At 33.8% G+C, this 19,401-nt stretch overlaps 1 protein-coding gene across 1 annotated transcript in view; it reads right to left on the bottom strand.

Annotated features, from left to right (window-relative positions):
* LOC133200986 (NHL repeat-containing protein 2-like) overlaps positions 1-19,401 on the bottom strand; it is a 292,659-nt gene that overhangs the window by 154,769 nt on the left and 118,489 nt on the right. The window contains exon 5 of the mRNA XM_061336792.1: positions 8,869-8,962. Within this exon, the coding sequence (XP_061192776.1) occupies positions 8,869-8,962 (94 nt within the window). The remainder of the gene's footprint in view (positions 1-8,868; positions 8,963-19,401) is intronic.

The following is a 19,401-nucleotide window of genomic DNA, read 5'->3' as shown; positions in this document are numbered from 1 at the left end:
TGAGAAACGAAAGAAAATACATGTGATTAAAATTAATGTAGTTCGAATAAAAAAAAATTTGTTCAATTTGAAACAAAATTGAAGTAATTTTACAAACGATATTGACTGTATAATGCTTGTATCGACAAAGTTTATTCTATGGTACAGAAGTGTTTTTATTGACGTTTAAAAACAAGTACATTGTTTTCCTAGTAGCGAATATTTGCCAGCGTCGTATATTTTTTAAAATAAGAATATTCTTGAAAAACATAGTGATGGGTTGAAAAATTTCTATTTAAGTAAATACAATAAAAATATGAATATCATACCCCTTTTTCACACTGGAATTCATGGAAATTGGCCCCAGGACAGGTTGCGTTGATTCGTAGTACCCCCCCCCCCCCCTTTTTTTTTATACAGAGTTGTCGTTTTCATTGAAGGCCAGCGATTAACCCATACTTTTATAAAATTTAGTTTTGGCAAATTACTTTCATAACTTTAGTTTCAAAGAATTATTTTGTTGAAAAGAGAATATAATCCCCCCCCCCCCCCTTAATTTTTTTTTATATAAATTTTTATTCGTGTCAATTTTTTGCAGGCATTATGTTTTCTTTTTCTTTTCTTTCTTTCTTTATTTCTTGCATTGTCAGTATATTTTTACGGGGGTGTCACTCCCTTTTGACTTCCTCTCTTGGTAAACGGTATCTTTTCTCCGTTGGTCAGTGATTCAAATAGATCTGTGCCGACCCAAAATATTTTTTCCTGCTCCGTTTTGATTATTTTTTTTTTACGTGGTGGCCATTTTTATTTTTAGAGTTGATACCATCTATAGTATTTTTAGACTTACGTCAACTGAAGACTAGACGTAAACTTACGACTGTTTTTGACGTAACGTCAAACGTACGATTTTTTGTGAATAACCAAAATCTTAAGAAAATAACTTACGACAATCTTACGACTACGACTGATCGTAAGATATTTTGTGAATAGATGTCCAGAATTACTATCATTAACATTTAAACAATATGTGATGATTCAGTTCTATAGAGTTCTGTTTAAGCTGCGTTACTGTGTCACTATGTAAAGTAAAATTTATGAAAATAAAATGTTTAACATGCACTGCATGTCATATTATTCAAAGACAGTCAGCATAATAATAATAATAGTGTTATTATTTGGATGTACTATGCCGAAATAGTAGTCAGGGTTTGACACATAGTGCACTCCCCTTCGGCTTGCATGTGCACCATATGTCAAACCCTGACTACTATATCGGCATAGTACATCCAAATAATAACACTATTATATAAATAGACGTAAAAAATATGAGGAGCCTTGGCGAAGGGATAAAAACACACAACGAGTTGGATAAAAGTCATATCCAACTACAAATCATGGGAGATTCTTTTTATCCCATGTTTAATACTTCACAACCAATGTTTAATATATGTTTTATATAGGACTCCACTTTATTTCACTTCATCACTCTAACACAAAAACCATTGTGACATCACAACTGCACTTAACTGTGGAATATTCAAAAAATTATCCAATGAGTCATATCCACGGGATAAAGGGGTAAACATGGGATAAATAAATATATGAAATGTTTTTACAAAGATTACAAAGTTTTTTCTTCACTGTTTCATTTTGTCACAACTTGTTTTATTTTTGAGATTAGAGAAAATTCGGTCGAACAAAGTTCAACAGTGTCATGAAAAATGAGATTAAAGCACAATTTCAATGTAACTGGTTAATGAAAATAATAAAGAAATATGGGTAATTTTATAAAAAAGAAAAAAAAAATGCTGGCAATGATGATGCAGTGTTTATTATAATCAAAACACAAAATGTTTACAGATTTCATGATTTATTTTTCCAAATAGTAGATAAATGAAAACATATGTTATTAATACCTGCCTGGGGCTTCTTCAACAGTGCGAGTGCATGCAAAAGTTGTATTATGGGAATAGTGTTTTCTGGCAATTGCTGATGTCAATTCTTCATGAAAATTCATGAACGTTCATTACCTTGAATTAAATGTTTTTTGGGGGTTTTTTAACTGAAATACCAATATTCATATATATTCATCATTTGTTCATGAACTACATTTTATGAATGTATTTATGAATAAAATTATGAACCATCTTTATGAACCAGTCATGAACCATTCATGAATACATCATGGATATAGAAGTTCCTGAAATAATGAATTTCATCTCGCAGGGGTGGAGAAAATTTTTCCAAAGTATTCCCATGTAAAACTTGGATCATCCATTGTGGCCCCGCCATACCCCCGGGGTCATGATTTGAAGGAATTTGAGTCTACACTACCTGAGGATGCTTCCATATAAATATGACTCATCATGGCTTTGCTGTTCTTGAGAAGAAAATTTTTAAAGATTTTTCCTATATACGTATTTCTATGTACAGTCCCTGAAACGTTCTACTTTCCCATTTTTCCGTTCGCTCACCGTTCGTTCACCGTTCGTTCAGCGTGCGTTCACCGTTCGCTCTCCGTTCACAGTTTTGCGTTCACCGTTCACCGTGCACTTGCGTTCACCGTTCACAAAGCGTTCAGCGTTCGCTCTTCGTTCCGTTCACTTTGCATTCACCTTGCATTCAGCGTTCACCTATCGTTCAGTTTTCATTGTCATTCGGAACTCCAATGTGAAAGGACTTATCTTTTTGTAGGTTAGGAGTTACAGGTTTTTTAATTTAATAACTAACATATCGTGTTTGAAGAATCATTATTTCATGGGGAAAAATATCAACGTTATATATTTTTATTATTCTAACTTAGCTGTTAGGCTATTTATTAAATTACTTTGGAAAATAAATGTTATTATAAGCACATTCTGTACCTATGTAGAGCGATGCTGAAATATTAAATTAAACTAAGGGCAATGTGCAAATACTTCAAACACTGCAACATTTTGTTGTTTTGTTAAAGATGACAAATCGTTAATGGAGATATAATTATCCAAGTCAAATAATTACGCAGCAAAATTACGAAAATATTTATTTCTAACACTTTTTTTCAATTACTACAGAAAATATGATAGAACTAGTTCTGAGAGTTATACATAGTACTGCGGATATCGTGTTAATTTATCATCTTTGGAGCGAATTAAATTGATAGTGTGGTTAAAGGAAATATTTATTTTAAATGTAATGCACTACAGAATTTTCTCTACTACATGTATAATATGTAAAGTCTATAGTTATAGAGAAAAAAATCTTTCTTCACCGTAACTTTAAATGTTTGCCATTCGATATGATTAATACCCCTTCCCCCCTTTTCCCCCTAAATCGGTTACTTATTCAGTATTGCACAGGGGCTTGCTCCCGGCGTGTAATAATTATTTATTTAAAAAAAATCATATATGGTAATACGAAAACGTGATGTTTTAGTATTACCGTACATGATATTTTTTAATAAATAATTATTACACGCCGGGAGCAAGCCCCTATGGTATTGTATTTCCAGAATATTTTAATTAACATTTTTTTAAAAAAGTTAAGGTCTTTTTTAGAACAAAAATTCAGTTTCAAAACAAACATGCATCCCAAAAAGTCACAAAACAATAGTAGTTCAAAATGTACACGTGTCGGCGGTGGTATTTGGAATTGGCAGAGAGTATGTTTCAAATTTAAAGTGTTAATGCCCAATGTATTTTATTCAATTATTATTCAAATGTTGGAATCAAATCTAGAAATGATAAAAATAAATGTTATAACTTGTAGGAAATACTCGCACTTCGTCTTCGATGTGACGAAACTTTCACACCTGCACAGTGTCGAATGATTTTGATTGACAGGACAAGCACGTGGACTTCGTGTGAACTTGAAGCAGGAAAATAAAAATGAGTATGACTGTCAAACAAATGGATATGAATTGTTGATAAAAAAAAAAAGTTACTTTCACTGTCTGATATATTTAGAAAAAAATTTCAGAGTTTTTGTTTGATATGGGTACAAACATTTAGTGAAGCCTGAAATGGGGGGGGCTAAAACGGAATCTCTCTCTCTCTCTCTCTCATTTGTCTGTTTAATAAAAACAATAACAGCATATTACTTGAATATCAAGTTCTGAAAATTGAATTTATAACAAATGATATGAATATGTATCTTTGTATTATCTTGTCCGAGTATAATCACGGCCATCTACAGATAAATGTAGAAGTCTGCTCAATAAACATGGCCGTAGCAACCGGGGGTGGGGGGGGGGGCTGTGCCCCCCTCCCCAATAATTTGCCGATATATAGATTATTATAGTAAACATAGACTATATGCTTGTGCCCCCCACAATAAAAAGTCTGATGACCTTTTTTTTTTGCTTGTCAGGAAATTTTTGGTAGTGCCCCCTCAACTATCAACTGAAAATGTATGGCTGTGCCCCCCCCCCCCCAAAAAAAACGAATTTGCTTCCTACGGGCCTGAATAAATCATTTTGAAAATAGAAATGACACATAATATATTATTGTATTAAAAATTTAAAATACGAGCGTATAGATGCAAAACATCCACTGACCTTTGTTATTATTTTTTTTTTTCATTACTTTACACGAAATCACTTTAACACGGAGATATATGAATGGATGTTACAACCACTTTAATTCATTCTATAAGTCAGAAGTTTTCTCTGATTTGTTATCAAATAAGAATAAACATTTTTATTTTCGAACTAAAAAAAAAATATCTCTTATACTTCAGCGTTCGGCAACAATTGCAATGTTTTAATGCGATAAAAATTGTGTGATTAAAAACTTAATGTGCATGCATCGTCTTTCTCAGGACAATTTTGGAGAATTTATTTTATTGACTTATTTATTCATTCATTTATTGGTTTACTTATTTATTATTGATTGATTGATTTTTTTTTTTGGCACCTGACATTATAAAACAATAAAATAGTTTCAATGCAAGGAAAAGATCAGAGGCATTCCGAATATATCGTTCATCTTGCGTTCACCGTTCGTTCACCGTTCACTTTGCGTTCGCGTTTGCGCTCCGTTCACGTTCTGCATTCGCTCACCGTTCACACATCGTTCACCAAGTTGCGTTCAGCGTTCACATATTGTTCACTCACTGTTCGCTCAGCGTTTGTTCACCGTTCGTTCAGCGTTCGCTCACCGTTCAGGTGGGAAAGTAGAACGTTTCAGGGACTGTAAAACAATGACCCTCCATTGTGACCCCACCCTACCCCTGGGGGTCATGATTTTAATGAACCTGAGGATGTTTCCACATAAGTTTCATCTTTCTTTGCCCAGTGGTTCTGGAGAAGAATATTTTTAAAGATTTTTTCTATGTATTTCTTTGTAAAATTTTGATCCTCCATTGTGGCCCCACCCTACCCCTGGGGGTAATGATTTTAACAAACTTGAGTCTACACTACCTGAGGATGTTTCCATATAAGTTTCATCTTACCTGGTCCAGTGGTTCTTAAGAAGAAGATTTTTAAAAGATACCATTAATTTTTCACTAATTCTTAAGTATCTCCCCTTGGAAGAAGGCATTGGCTCATCATCTGAACAAACTTGAATCATCTTAACCCAAGGATAGTTTGTGGCAAGTTTGGTGGAAATTGGCCCAGTGGTCCTTGAGAAGAAGTCGTAAATGTGAAAAGTTTATGCACGATTTGAGAAAAACATAAAAAAAAAATCTAAAATTGACCGTTTTAAAAGAGAACTTTTTTGTCAATTTTCATATTAAGAAACAACTTTCTTTCAAAAAAACAAAACAAAACAAAACAAAAAACCCCACAAAAAAACGAGTCTTTAGTGCAAAGAGGTCAAATTTCTATAATTAAGATGTAAATTTAAAACACATATAACTTCAAATAAATGTGTTTCATATAAGTTTTTCTTAATGAAAATAAAGATATTTGCATGTTCAGTAATATATTTTCCTAATTTGAATATTTCTCAAAGATTTACTGAAACATGTATAAACAATGACATACAGGAATCTACATCAATAATATAGTGCATATTTTAACGAACAGGAAAGAAAACCTAATGCAATTCGACACAATATCTACTGGACTCGGCGACCATTCCATTATATACTGTTCTTGGCGCATATCAAAAGGGCATTTTAAAAATCATACTACTGTAAAATTGAGATCATTAAGGCCAACATTTTTTTAATAAAATGATTAATGGGAGCTCCGACTGCAATTTTAGCTAAAACCAAATAAAAATAGAAGTCTTTGTTTTTGATTTTATTTTTGAATTTCCTGCCGATCGTAAATGCGAGTGCACTAAGAAAATAAAATAATGTGCAAATAAGTCGGCAATTCAGATTGGCTGCTTAATTGAAAGCCCGTATTATCATCCAATCAATTGACGTTTGTTATCAACTGGTTCTGAAGTGTATAAAACGTGCCAACATGGATGCAGAAATGTCAAATTTTACGAAAGTTGAGAATACTTTGTCCTTATACATGATAGTTTTTCAAAATCAACTATACATGTAGCTAACAGGAAAATCAATTAGAGTTTGTCCGATGATGTATTTACGTCGGAGTTAAAAAGAAATTAAAAGAAATGATCATCATAATATTCTGACAGGACTGTCACTTTCGCGGTGGGTACCGTATACAGTAGTTCTCTTTTACAATTTTGATACCTTTGATGAATGTGATAAATGAATGGAAATCGAAAATAGACATTCGAATTTTGTGAAGAATAAAATGTGAGGTATCTAACTTGCATGTATATCCACAAAACGTTTTCAAACTTGTAACATCAGTGAAAGAGGCCAGCTACATGTAGCTCTGTATCAACACAGGAAATCGGGACAAAAAGAAGATTATAAACTTTTTTGCGAACTAAGAAATAAGACACAAAGAGAAATAAGAAAAGCAAGATCTGAATTTTTCTCCAAAAAAAATTGAAGAAGACAAGGACAACCCCAAAAAACTCTGGCAACACCTTAAGGATATTGGACAAAAACAAGATTAAACAAAAACAAGATATAAAAATTTCTCTAAATATAGATGGCAAAATGTGTCATGACCTCAATACCTTTGGTAATTATTTTAACGAATTTTTCACAAATGTAGCTTCAATATTGGTTAACAAATTACTCAAGTGTTTAGATATTTTTAATACCGACTCTGTAAACTTTTTATCATTTTATCAGAAGAAAAAAAGTTGAAAATTGTAATTTTATACTTAAAACTGTTAATGAGAATTTTTTTTATAAAAAACTTTTAAAACTCAATCCCAGCAAAAGTACAGGTCTGGATGACATCCCAGCTAGATTAGTTAGAGATGGAGCAAACATTTTGAAAATACATATTACATATATAATTAATCTTTCTATCTCTTCTGGTATTGTGACCGATGATATGAAAATAGCTAGAATCAAACCTCTGTACAATAAATGTAGCTCACTTGATGTTGGAAATTATAGACCTGTCAGTATTTTGAGTATTGTTTCTAAGATTTTAGAGAAGGCTGTTCATACACAACTTGTTAAATTTTTAGATCAATATAAAATCTTATATGAATTTCAGTCTGGTTTTAGAGGACGTTTTTCTACTGAAACTTGTTTAATAGATTTGTATGATTTTATAAAAGGAAATACATCAAAGGGTCAATTTGCAGGTATGGTCATGTTGGACCTTCAAAAGGCTTTTGATACTGCAGATCATGAAATTTTAGGCAAAAAACTTAATGCCACTGGAATAAGAAATACTGATTGGTTATCTTACTTATCAAATAGAAAACAAATTGTACAATTAGAAAATATGTCTGACACAGGTACATTAAAATGTGGGGTACAGCAAGGCAGTATTTTAGGCCCTCTACTATTTTTAATCTATGTCAATGATATGGCTTCCATTATTGATCCTGACTGCAAACTTACTTAAATGCTGATGATAGTTCAATCTTATCTTCTCACAAAAATGCAGATTTTATTTCAGAAAAACTAAGTACTGTTTTAAAACAATGTTTAAATTGGCTAGTAGATAATAAGTTACCTCTACACCTCGGGAAAACTGAATGTATTCTATTTGGATCAAGAAAGTGTCCAAGACTTTCACATTGAGTGTAATGGACATACAATACATTCTATGGAAAAAGTTAAATATTTAGGAGTTTTTGTTGATCAATTTTTGAGTGGAGAATATTGAGTCCATTGTACAAAAGTTAACAACAGGTTGCATTTTTTATACAGACAAGCTTGTTTTTGGATATAAGAAGTAAAATGTTATTATGTTCTGCTCTTATACAATGTCATTTAGATTAAGCTTGCTGTGCATGGTATGCAGGTTTGTCAAATAGCATAGGAGGTATAGCATAAGCTCATCTCGACTTCGTCGAGGTGAGCTAAAAATCAATTACATGTGTATGTGACATATAATTCTTTTAAACACTTCGACACGTGTTTAGTTTTATTTTATTGATTTTTGACGGAACTAGGACCTTTTCAATTTTTCATGGTTTTCGGCAATTTTTTTCTAAACGCCTGAAGATATTGAGCTGATTTTTGGTATGTGACTTTACCTTTGCATTTCGTTCCATTTCATTGACTTTTGACGGAATTATGGCATTTTCAAATTTTAACGGGAACCACATTTCACTTGCCGGTAGGGGACTAGTATTGCTAATGCAATACTCTCAGAATGCTTGTTTAAAATATGAACATAAATAAACATACATGAAATACAGTGCATGTTGAAATGTTTATGATAGCTTTTTTGGTTATATTGAACTTTGGATATATTAAACACCTGAAGTTCAATACTGTAATCCAGAGTAGGCTGTATCAATGAGAACATCAAAATGCACGAGTAACATTATTAGAAAAGTATTATTTTAGAAATGGTTTTGCAGCTCTTTGTGGTTAATATGTAGCTTAAAGCTCTCTGCTTACCCCTCCTTGTACCATTTTACATCAACAAGAAAGTAGGCCCATATTTGATGACTCCCAGCCATTGCTATAAACAAAACTGAGTCTGCTTGTCCATCTGTTAATTAAAGTTTAATGTTCTTTTAATGTCTTAAAAAAGCTCTTTCTTTTATCAGTGTTGCTTGAAAAGTATTGAGAAAACATGCATTAAAAAAATCAACCATACATGTAAACATATACAAGACAAAAATGTAAAACAAACATAGGTAATCAAAGATCATGAAGCTCACTTCAACAAATGTTATTTTAAGTAAGGCAAATCTCACATCATATTTTTTTCTTGTTATTGTGCATTCCAAGATCAATATCCATGCACATCTGGTTTAAGTATGACTTATAGTTACTTGGAAATGGATCTGCTCCAAAAATTGTAACCTGTTCACTATATAATTAAGGAAATGTCAGTCAGTTACAACATCTGGAGCAAGTCTGGAAGTATCCATTTGGAAAATATAGGTCAGATCCAGCATCCAAAGCAGGTTGAATAGTATACATCGCTAGATGCATCATCCATGAAAGTTTGGTCCAGGTATGCAGGCTTTTAGTTACTTGTGAATGGACCTGCTCCAAAAACTTAAACCTGGTCACTAAGGGCACACCAATTTGTAAAATAGTTCTTCGGCTTTTCAAAAATTAAAAAAAAAAAGAGGCAAGAGGGTGAAACAAGAGGCCCATGGGCCTTGAATCGCTCTTCTGATAAACTGTACAACCTATCACTTCTATTTGAAGCTTCGAAGTATCCTGTATATTTACATAAACCCTTGAAATTCCAATTCACACTCTGAGAACCCAAGATGATTCTATGCCAATTAGTACCTGAGAGTTGGTCATGGTGACCTACTTATCACTTGTCATTCTCTGAGGACCCATCAACTAAGTTTGATGATTCTAAGCCAATTAATACCTAAAATGTTTTTTAAAATTATAATCATAAAATTTTATAAGTAGGTCAAAGTGACCTACTTTTCAATTGTTTTACTCCAAGGACCCAAGATGCATCAACTGACAAAGTTTGATGATTCTAAGCCAATTAGTACCTGTAATATTTAATTAAAGCCATAAATTTTCAGAAGTAGGTCACAGTGACCTACTTTTCAGTCAACCTACTCCGAGGACCCATGATGCATAAACTGACAAAGTTTTATGATTCTAAGCCAATTAGTACCCGAAAATATTTTATTAAAGCCATAAATTTTCCGAAAGTAGGTCACGGGGACCTACTTTATTAGTCGACCTACTCCGAAGACCCATGACGCATCAACTGACAAAGTTTGATGATTCTAGCCAATAAGTACCCAAAATATTTAATTACAGCCATAAATTTTCAAAAGTAGGTCACAGTGACCTACTTTTCAGTCAACCTACTCCGAGGACCAAAGATGCATCAACTGACAAATTTTGACGATTCTAAGCCAAATAATTCCTGAAAATATTAAATACAGCCATAAAATTTCAAAAGTAGGTCACTGTGACCTACTTTTCAGTTGTTGTACTCCGAGGACCCAAGACGCATCAACTGACAAAGTTTAATGATTCTAAGCCAATTAGTACCTGAAATATTTGATTAAAGCCATAAATTTTCAAAAGTAGGTCACTGTGACCTACTTTTCAGTTGTACTCCGAGGACCCATGATGCATAAACTGACAAAGTTTTATGATTCTAAGCCAATTAGTACCCGAAAATATTTTATTAAAGCCATAAATTTTCCGAAAGTAGGTCACGGGGACCTACTTTTTTAGTCGACCTACTCCGAAGACCCATGACGCATCAACTGACAAAGTTTGATGATTCTAGCCAATAAGTACCCAAAATATTTAATTACAGCCATAAATTTTCAAAAGTAGGTCACAGTGACCTACTTTTCAGTCAACCTACTCCGAGGACCAAAGATGCATCAACTGACAAATTTTGACGATTCTAAGCCAAATAATTCCTGAAAATATTAAATACAGCCATAAAATTTCAAAAGTAGGTCACCGTGACCTACTTTTCAGTTGTTGTACTCCGAGGACCCAAGACGCATCAACTGACAAAGTTTAATGATTCTAAGCCAATTAGTACCCGAAATATTTGATTAAAGCCATAAATTTTCAAAACTAGGTCACTGTGACCTACTTTTCAGTTGTTGTACTCCGAGGACCCATGACGCATAAACTGACAAAGTTTTATGATTCTAAGCCAATTAGTACCCGAAATATTTTATTAAAGCCATAAATTTTCCGAAAGTAGGTCACGGGGACCTACTTTTTTAGTCGACCTACTCCGAAGACCCATGACGCATCAACTGACAAAGTTTGATGATTCTAAGCCAATTAGTACCTGAAATATTTAATTATAGTCATATAAATTGAAAAGTAGGTCACGGTGACCTACTTTTCAGTTGACCTTTTTTGAGGACCCAAGATGCATCAACTTACAAAGTTTTATGATCACAGGACTTAAAATGTCCAAATTATGCCTCTAAAACACTTTGAAATCGAATGCCTGCAAAGTTCAAAAAGTAGGTCACCGTGACCTACTTTTTAATAAATATGTTTTATGGCCCCAAGATGCATCATCTTACAAGATTTAATGATTCTAAGCCTCCCCGTATTCAAATTAATGACCTTAAGTGTTTTAAAAAAGATTAGCCATAAAATTCAAAAAGTAGGTCAAGGTGACCTACTTTTTAGTTGACGTACTTTGAGGACCCAAGATGCATCAACTGACAAAGTTTGATGATCATAGGCCTTAAATTGTTCAAAATATGCCTCTAAATCATTTTGAAAAAGAATGGCCACAAAATTTAAAAAGTAGGTCACCGTGACCTACTTTTGAGTCAACATGATATGAGGTCCTTAGATGCACCAACTGACAAGATTTGATGATCCTAGTCCTTATAGTAAGCAAAATATCAACATTTTAATAAAATGTAATTTTTGGTCAACTTTGAAGTGACCTTGAGACCACGCCCTTTGCCCCAGGGTAAATCCCCGTGCAAATTTTAATCTACAACATATCCTCATCCTTTTGTGTAAGTTTGGTGATAATCTGCCCAGTGGTTCTTGAGAAGAAGATTTTTTAGCAACCAGTACTTTTTTTTCTATTTTCCTAATTATCTCCCCTTGTTAAAGGGTCACAACCCCAGTTTTAGTATAAAAGGGAGCCCTTGGGCCAAGGATACCCTGTGACAAATTCGACAATAATTGGCCAAGGGGTTCTTGAGTTATGGCCCATATTCTAAAAAGTTTACGCACACCGCACAAATGGCCATAGCATTAGCTCTTTGAGCCTTTGGCTCAGAAGAGCTAATAATTTTACAAATATTGTTTTTCATTTTGGGGTTAAAAATTATGAGGCGAGCGAATACAAGAAATATAAAAAAAAAATTTATGAACAAAGCATGATTTCAAAGAGCGAGCGCATAAAAAATAAAGACTAAAAATTATTAGATATCATTTGTATACCACATGAACTTATGATTTTTAACTTTTTATGATATTGTTTTCAATAAATAAAAAGTTTCAGATTTCAAAGACTTTATTTTCATAACAAGTAAAGTTTTCTACATTAAATAAGCTAGGTCTTTTTGAAGAATTTCCTCTCCAATTTGATGCTCATTCTATCAAGGATTTATCAGCCTAATTTGGGAAACACCATGTTTGGGGAAATGGGGAAAAAATTTTTACCAAGAACACATCTTCTCAAAGTCCTCCTATTTAATATGTATTAATGCATTGAAGACATATATTTTTTTATCTGAAATAATACCTTCAGTCCTTACCATTCAATCATATATCAATTGAGCAGGTGGAAATAACTTAATAAATCTATATAATTACACAATATCACCAATTTCAGAAAAACGGAGGAAATTCGGATTAAAAGTTGGCGATATTTTTACAGTGTTTTAAACATGTGTTATGACTGTGGCTTTTAGCATTGTTCACCAATTGGGAAAATATACTGCCAAACTGGGAAAAACTGAACTTATTTTCAACTGGGAATGGGGCCAAAATTTTGGCCCATGAGAAGGTACTGATAAATCCCTGCATTAATGGACTTTTCGATGTTCTCTTTATAGAAACATTGAACAGCACTTCAAAAGTTTCCTCGGCTTCTAGTTCGATTGCAGTATAAGGAAAAAATTTTACATCCACTGTTCTTAGGTCACCTGAGTCACTCCGTTTTTGTCTGTCAGCGTTCGTTGCGAGTCGTGCATTAACATTTGAACATTTTCAGCTTCTTCTCTGAAAATGCTTAGCCATTGTCAACCAATTTTTGCAAATAGCATCTTTGGGTGAAGGGGAACAAAAATTGTGAATTTCAGAGTCCCTGCCCCCCTGGGGCCTGAGGGGTGGGGCTAAAACCACCAAAATTAATGCAATCTTTAAAAATCTTCTTCTTCACTCCTGGACACCAAGCAGTCGAACTGTTGGCATGATTGTAATAAGAAGTGAGCCCTCTACCAAAATTGTGAAATTCATGGCCCCAGGGTCACAAGCACTTGGGGTATGGACCCCCCCCTTCTCCATATCTTTCTTTTTAAATCTGGGACGGAAGTGTCCGGTATTTTCAGGTGTCATCATTAAGTGTTATGTCATTCGGAACATTGAATGCAAGAGGGGAAAAATCCCGAATTTTCTCTTCATATTACATGTAACTGTAAGTTCTGTGTATAACAAGATAACTCTAACTAGCAGATTCTAATGGATGAAGATTAACATTTAAGATAGGACATAGACAACCAAATTTCTCAATATATTTATTACAAAGCTTGGAATTTTTATTTCATGCAGAACATTTGTAATGTTAGAGTTACCATTATTGCACTTCCGTCCCAGCTAGTGCACATCAACAAAATTTACCCAAGATGCGGTTGATTTAATCGAAATATTAACAAATCTGGGGCACATAAAAATTCAATGGAAATATGAAAAGGAAGAAGAATGTGTAACAAATTTATTGATGTATGCATATTCCATGTGTTCTTATGCTTTAGATAAATAATCAGGCGAAGTTTAAGCGAGGTGAGGCAGACGACGAGAAAAGAGTTGCAAGCCTTTTCTCTATTTATGTATCAGTTGAAAACGATATTTTTAAAAACAGCATATAGAGACAAAAGAGTTACATTATTGATAACATATAGTGCATATTAGAATATAAAAATAGGAAAAAGGTGACTCGACCCCAGATTTAAAAAGAAAAACAAGAGGCCCAAGGGCCTTAACGGTCACCTGAGTATAATACAACAATATAGAAGTTAAATACACTGATAGATGAAGCTTTGTTGACATAAAGCAAGATAAGTAGGAAGATCAGGATCAACAAAATAATTAGTCTAGTATTCAGTATCAACTCATAAATAAAGTTCTAATCTGTCCCCCACTTAACACTATCACCATGCAGGCTATTAATAAACTATTAGTGCTTCTGTACTATTTTTAAACCTATATTAAGACCTCTAACATGGTCTTTGAAGAACTTTTAATAAGATAAGTTATTTTTGTCTCATTTTTATTTATCTATTACTTACAGGTCTACCTGATTATTAAAACTAAGAAAGTACTTTTTGAATTACACAATAAAAATTCTTGCATATATAAATTATCGTATCCTTTTAACCTTTCAAATACATCATTTACAGTGATTAATTATCAAAGGTGAATGGAAAAGGGGGATAACGTCTCTCAGTAGAATACAAATTAATACAGCCCTGCCCAGGACCAGAATGCTTAACCAAATGGTCCAGATGTTCAAAAATCTGGTAAAAATACCCTTACTTATATCAATAAAACTTTTACTCAGTTTGCTTCCGATATGCTCAGAAGCAGAGAAGAATTTCACAGGTACAATGCATTTTCACTACAGATTCAACAAAGCCTTACCCTAACACCAGAACCCAAGACCCAGGGTCAAGAAATTTACAAATTTGGAAAAGTTACCCTCATCATCATAACTATGGACTTCAAAGAATTAACACTTTTCCACTATATTATCAAAAGCCCCCCCCCCCCCCCGCCCCCCCTTATGCCAGATCCCCTGACCCTAGGACCGCAAGATTCTGTTCTGTTCAAAGCTCCCTTTTTCATCATAGCTAAGCAATATATATATCAGCTCAACAGTAAGGAGCAGACAGGATTAATTAATCATTAATTAATAGAATTAATGCTTTTTCACTATGTAATCAATAGAGCCCCCCCCCCCCTCCACAAGAACCCCAAAATCTGAGGTCATATATTTCAAAACTTTGGAAGAAACATCCTTGCCTATCATAATCATGCACTTAGTTTGTTTAAATAATCTCCAGTAGCAGAGAAGAAGATTTTCAAAGAATCAATGCATTTTCACTATATAATCAAAAGAGCCCCACCCTAACACCAGAACCTATGACCCAGAGGCCATGAAATTCAGAAATCTGGAAGTGGCGTCCTTGCTCATCATAACTATGTACTCAGTTACTTTATTTAATACCCAGGAGAAGAGAAGATTTTCAAAGAAATAATGCATTTTCACTATATAATCAATAGAGCCCCACCCTAACACCAGAACCTCTGGCCCAGGGGCCATGACTTTCACAATTCTGGAAGAGGCCCACCTCCTCATGATAACTATGTACTTAGTTTATCACTTTAATGCCCAAGAGCAGAGGAGAAGATTTTCAAAGAATTAATTCATTTTCACTATAAAGTCAATAGAGCCCCACCCTAACACCAGTACCCCTGACCCTGGGGCCATGAAATTCACAATTTTGGGAGAGGCACTCTTGCTCATCATAACTATGTACTTAGTTAGTTTATTAAATATCCAGGAGCAGAGAAGAAGATTTTTAAAGAATTAATGCATTTCATTATATAATCAATAGAGCCCTGCCCTAACACCAGAAACCCTGTCCCTGGGGCCATGAATTTCACAATTTTGGAAGAGGCTTTCTTGCTCATCAAAACTATGTACTTAGCTACTTTATTTAATACCTAGGAGAAGAGAAGAAGATTTTCAAAGAATTAATGCATTTTCACTATATAATCAATAGAGCCCCGCCCTAACACCAGAACCCCTGACCCTGGGGCTATGAAATTCACAATTTTGGAAGAGGCTCTCTTGCTTATCATAACTATGTACTTAGTTACTTTATTTAATACCCAGGAGCAAAGAAGAAGATTTTTAAAGAATTAATGCACTTTCACTATATACAGTGGAGCCTCATTTATCCGGATGCTTTGGTTCCCAGTCAATTTGTCCGAATATGTGAAGCGTCCAGATACCTGAATTGCCTTGATTTTAGTTATATGGCCTTTCATACCATTGGCAAAGTAAATTTGTTTTATTGTTTAAATACTTTAATTTACATTAGTACTCAGTACTTGTTTAAATAAAATAAAAAAGTACATTGTCATTGGATTATACGTTGTTTATGTAATAACATTATTTCTACTTCCCAGAGTCTATGAATCAACTTCTCCTAGCCAAGTGTCTGTAGAGCTGGTAGAGAAAAAAACTGTCGGTAGGGTCTTATTAAATATGAACGTCCATCAATGCTATATCATTAAATGTGAAATTAACTGCACATGTATATGGATGCTAATCATAATCATCCCAAGCAAGATCGTATTAATTAATGATTGTGCAATAATGAAAGTGATTTTATAAATGTCATCAAATCATATAATCCGTTTTGCGCACAAAACACTGAGCATAAAAAAATCCAATGTCATGTCTATAAGAAGCAATATATAAAACCATGTTACGACTGTATTCTAACAGTAAAAGAAATATATTTGCCGACTACGAAAAATCATAGACTTATAAAATTATTTTCCTTAATTGATACATATCAAATACATGTTTGAGACTCTCGTGCGTACCTATTGACCTATAATTAACCCTGCCGCAAGCCATTGATAACAGGTCGCAGGTGATCATCTTTTAAAACAAACAGCCAGGCCAGTGTTTTTACAACAATTAATACCCTGATCAGGAAATTTTAGCAGAGTTGACACTAATGACAGACCAATTAAGAAAATACCGTCCGGATAAATGAACCAAAATATAAAGTAAAAATTCATTTTGTGGTTAAAAAAACACTGTCCGGATAATGAACACGGAATTCCGGATAAAGGAGACAAAATAACGTTAAAAAATTCCGTTCCTATGAAAAATCATCCGGAAACTGAAGCGTCCGGATATCTGGCGTCCGGATATCTGAAGGTCCACTGTAATCAATAGAGCCCTGCCCTAACACCAGAACCCCTGACCCTGGGGCTATGAAATTCACAATTTTGGAAGAGGCTCTCTTGCTTATCACAACTATGTACTTAGTTACTTTATTTAATACCCAGGAGCAAAGAAGAAGATTTTTAAAGAATTAATGCACTTTCACTATATAATCAATACAGCCCTGCCCTAACACCAGAACCCCTGACCCTGGGGCTATGAATTTCACAATTTTGGAAGAGGCACTCTAACTCTATTAATTTGTATTCTACTGAGAGAAGTTATTCCCCTTTGCAATACACTTTTGATAATTAATCACTGCAAATAATGTATTTGAAAAGTTAATAGAATAAGAGAATTGAGCAAAAAATTTTTATTGTATAATACAAAAACTACTTTCATAGTTTTAATTATCAGACAGACTTGTAAATAATAGAATAATAAAACTGAGACAAAAATAACTTATTAAAATGTTCTTCAAAGACCAAGAGAGGCCAATGTGACAGATTACAATTTGGGGTTAAAAATAGTACAGAATTACCCAATAGTTTGTTAACAGTCTGCATGATGATAGTGATAAATTGGGGACAGATTAGAACTTAATTTTAATATGAGTTGTTACTAAATATTAGACTAATTAATTCAGTGATCCTGATCATCCTATTTCTCTTGCTTTTGGGCAACAAAGCTTCATCTACTAGTTTATTTTATATTCTATGGATCCTCTAAGTTGTTGTATTATACCCAGGTGACCATTAAGGCCCTTGGGCCTCTTGTTAACTATTGACGTATCGTACACATAAAGAGTAGACAAGCATCATGAAAAACTTCACACATTGTTACACAGTATGAGTTACAAAGTACGAACTTTCTCAATTCTGTGCTTCTGTCATTTCTCAACCATGTGTTCCAAAGATTTTGGTGCGTTTGGTGTAAAAAGCCAAAAAAAAATGTACTCAGATATTTTTGCATGTGTGGGCAGACAATTTTTTTTGATAATATTATAATTTGGATTTGTTACAAATAGAAGCGTCGAATCTGACAAACTATATTGCAAATTGGTATGGCCTAACCTGGAAAATGGAGCACAAATTCAGCTTCCGAAGCAAGCTTGGTAGTGTACATTCCTAGATGCATCATCCATGCAAGTTTTGGTCCAGGTAGGGCTTATAGTTACTTGGGAATGGACCTATGCCAAAAACATAAACCTAGTCACTCATCTGGAAAATATAGGTCACATCGAGCATCTGAAGCAAGTCTGGCAGTGTCCATCCCTAGATGCATCATCCATGCTAGTTTGTCCAGGTAGGGCTTATAGTTATTTGGGAATGAACCTGCTCAAAAAACTCAATGACATCTGGAAAATGTTGGTCAGATCCAGCATGCAAAGCAAGTCTGGTACAGTTCATCCTTAGATGCATTATCCAAGCAAGTTTGAACAACAAGGTAGGGCTTATAATTACTTGGGAATGGACTTTCTCCTAAAACTTTAACAGGGCTAAACGCTGAAGCCGATGGGGTTTACCATAAACTCATCTCGACTTCATCGAGGTGAGTTAAAAAGTCAATGCTTTCATTAAAATAACACATGTTGTGTAAATAATACCTGCACATGTACTAGTACAGTACAGTTCGTTTTTTATCATACCAGTTTTATATCATACTTCTTTTTTTATCATAGTTTTTTAAAACACAAAACCATTTCTTAATAATTCAATATAAATTCCTCCTCTTATTATCATAGGTAAAAGTGTACACTCTGTCTACTATAATAGAAAATTTTCGTATGTAATATATTTTTCACACCTTTTCACCCTTGGGACACTCAACAAAACAAAAGATCACACCTATTCACACCGGCAGGTCATGTCAGAGACCTAACCATCATTGTCTATACACAGTGGCTTGAATTTCACTTTGAAATTTACCGACAGTGGAGGACTGGGATGATTAGTCACGCATCTGTGCACTTACCTGAGTGATTGACACGTTACTTGTCTATTTCTTGCTGTACACAAGTTCAGGGTGCAGTTACAGTTTCTATTTAAAACCATTCGCATATGTATTTTTCTTCAATTTGTACACTGATAATAAATGCAGTGAAACGTATTTTACAAAATGTTCGAAATGAACCTATACAAACGTACGTCTATTAACTCAGACCTCTGATCGCTTGGTTTCTGAATTATTCTTCATATTTGTGTACAATCTTAAATTGAGAGATTAATTAAGAAGTTGTGAAGTCGATTTGATTCTTACAAGCGGCTTTGAATTTTTATCAGTGTCAATTTTTTTTAATTACG

The sequence above is a fragment of the Saccostrea echinata genome, unplaced genomic scaffold, assembly GCF_033153115.1.
Source record: "Saccostrea echinata isolate AGI-Se365-2 ecotype Australia unplaced genomic scaffold, CSIRO_AGI_Sech_v1 ptg000042l, whole genome shotgun sequence".
Taxonomy (NCBI): Eukaryota; Metazoa; Mollusca; class Bivalvia; order Ostreida; family Ostreidae; genus Saccostrea; species Saccostrea echinata.
Note: the sequence above shows the minus strand (reverse complement) of the source record. Positions and strands in the feature narration are given on the sequence as shown.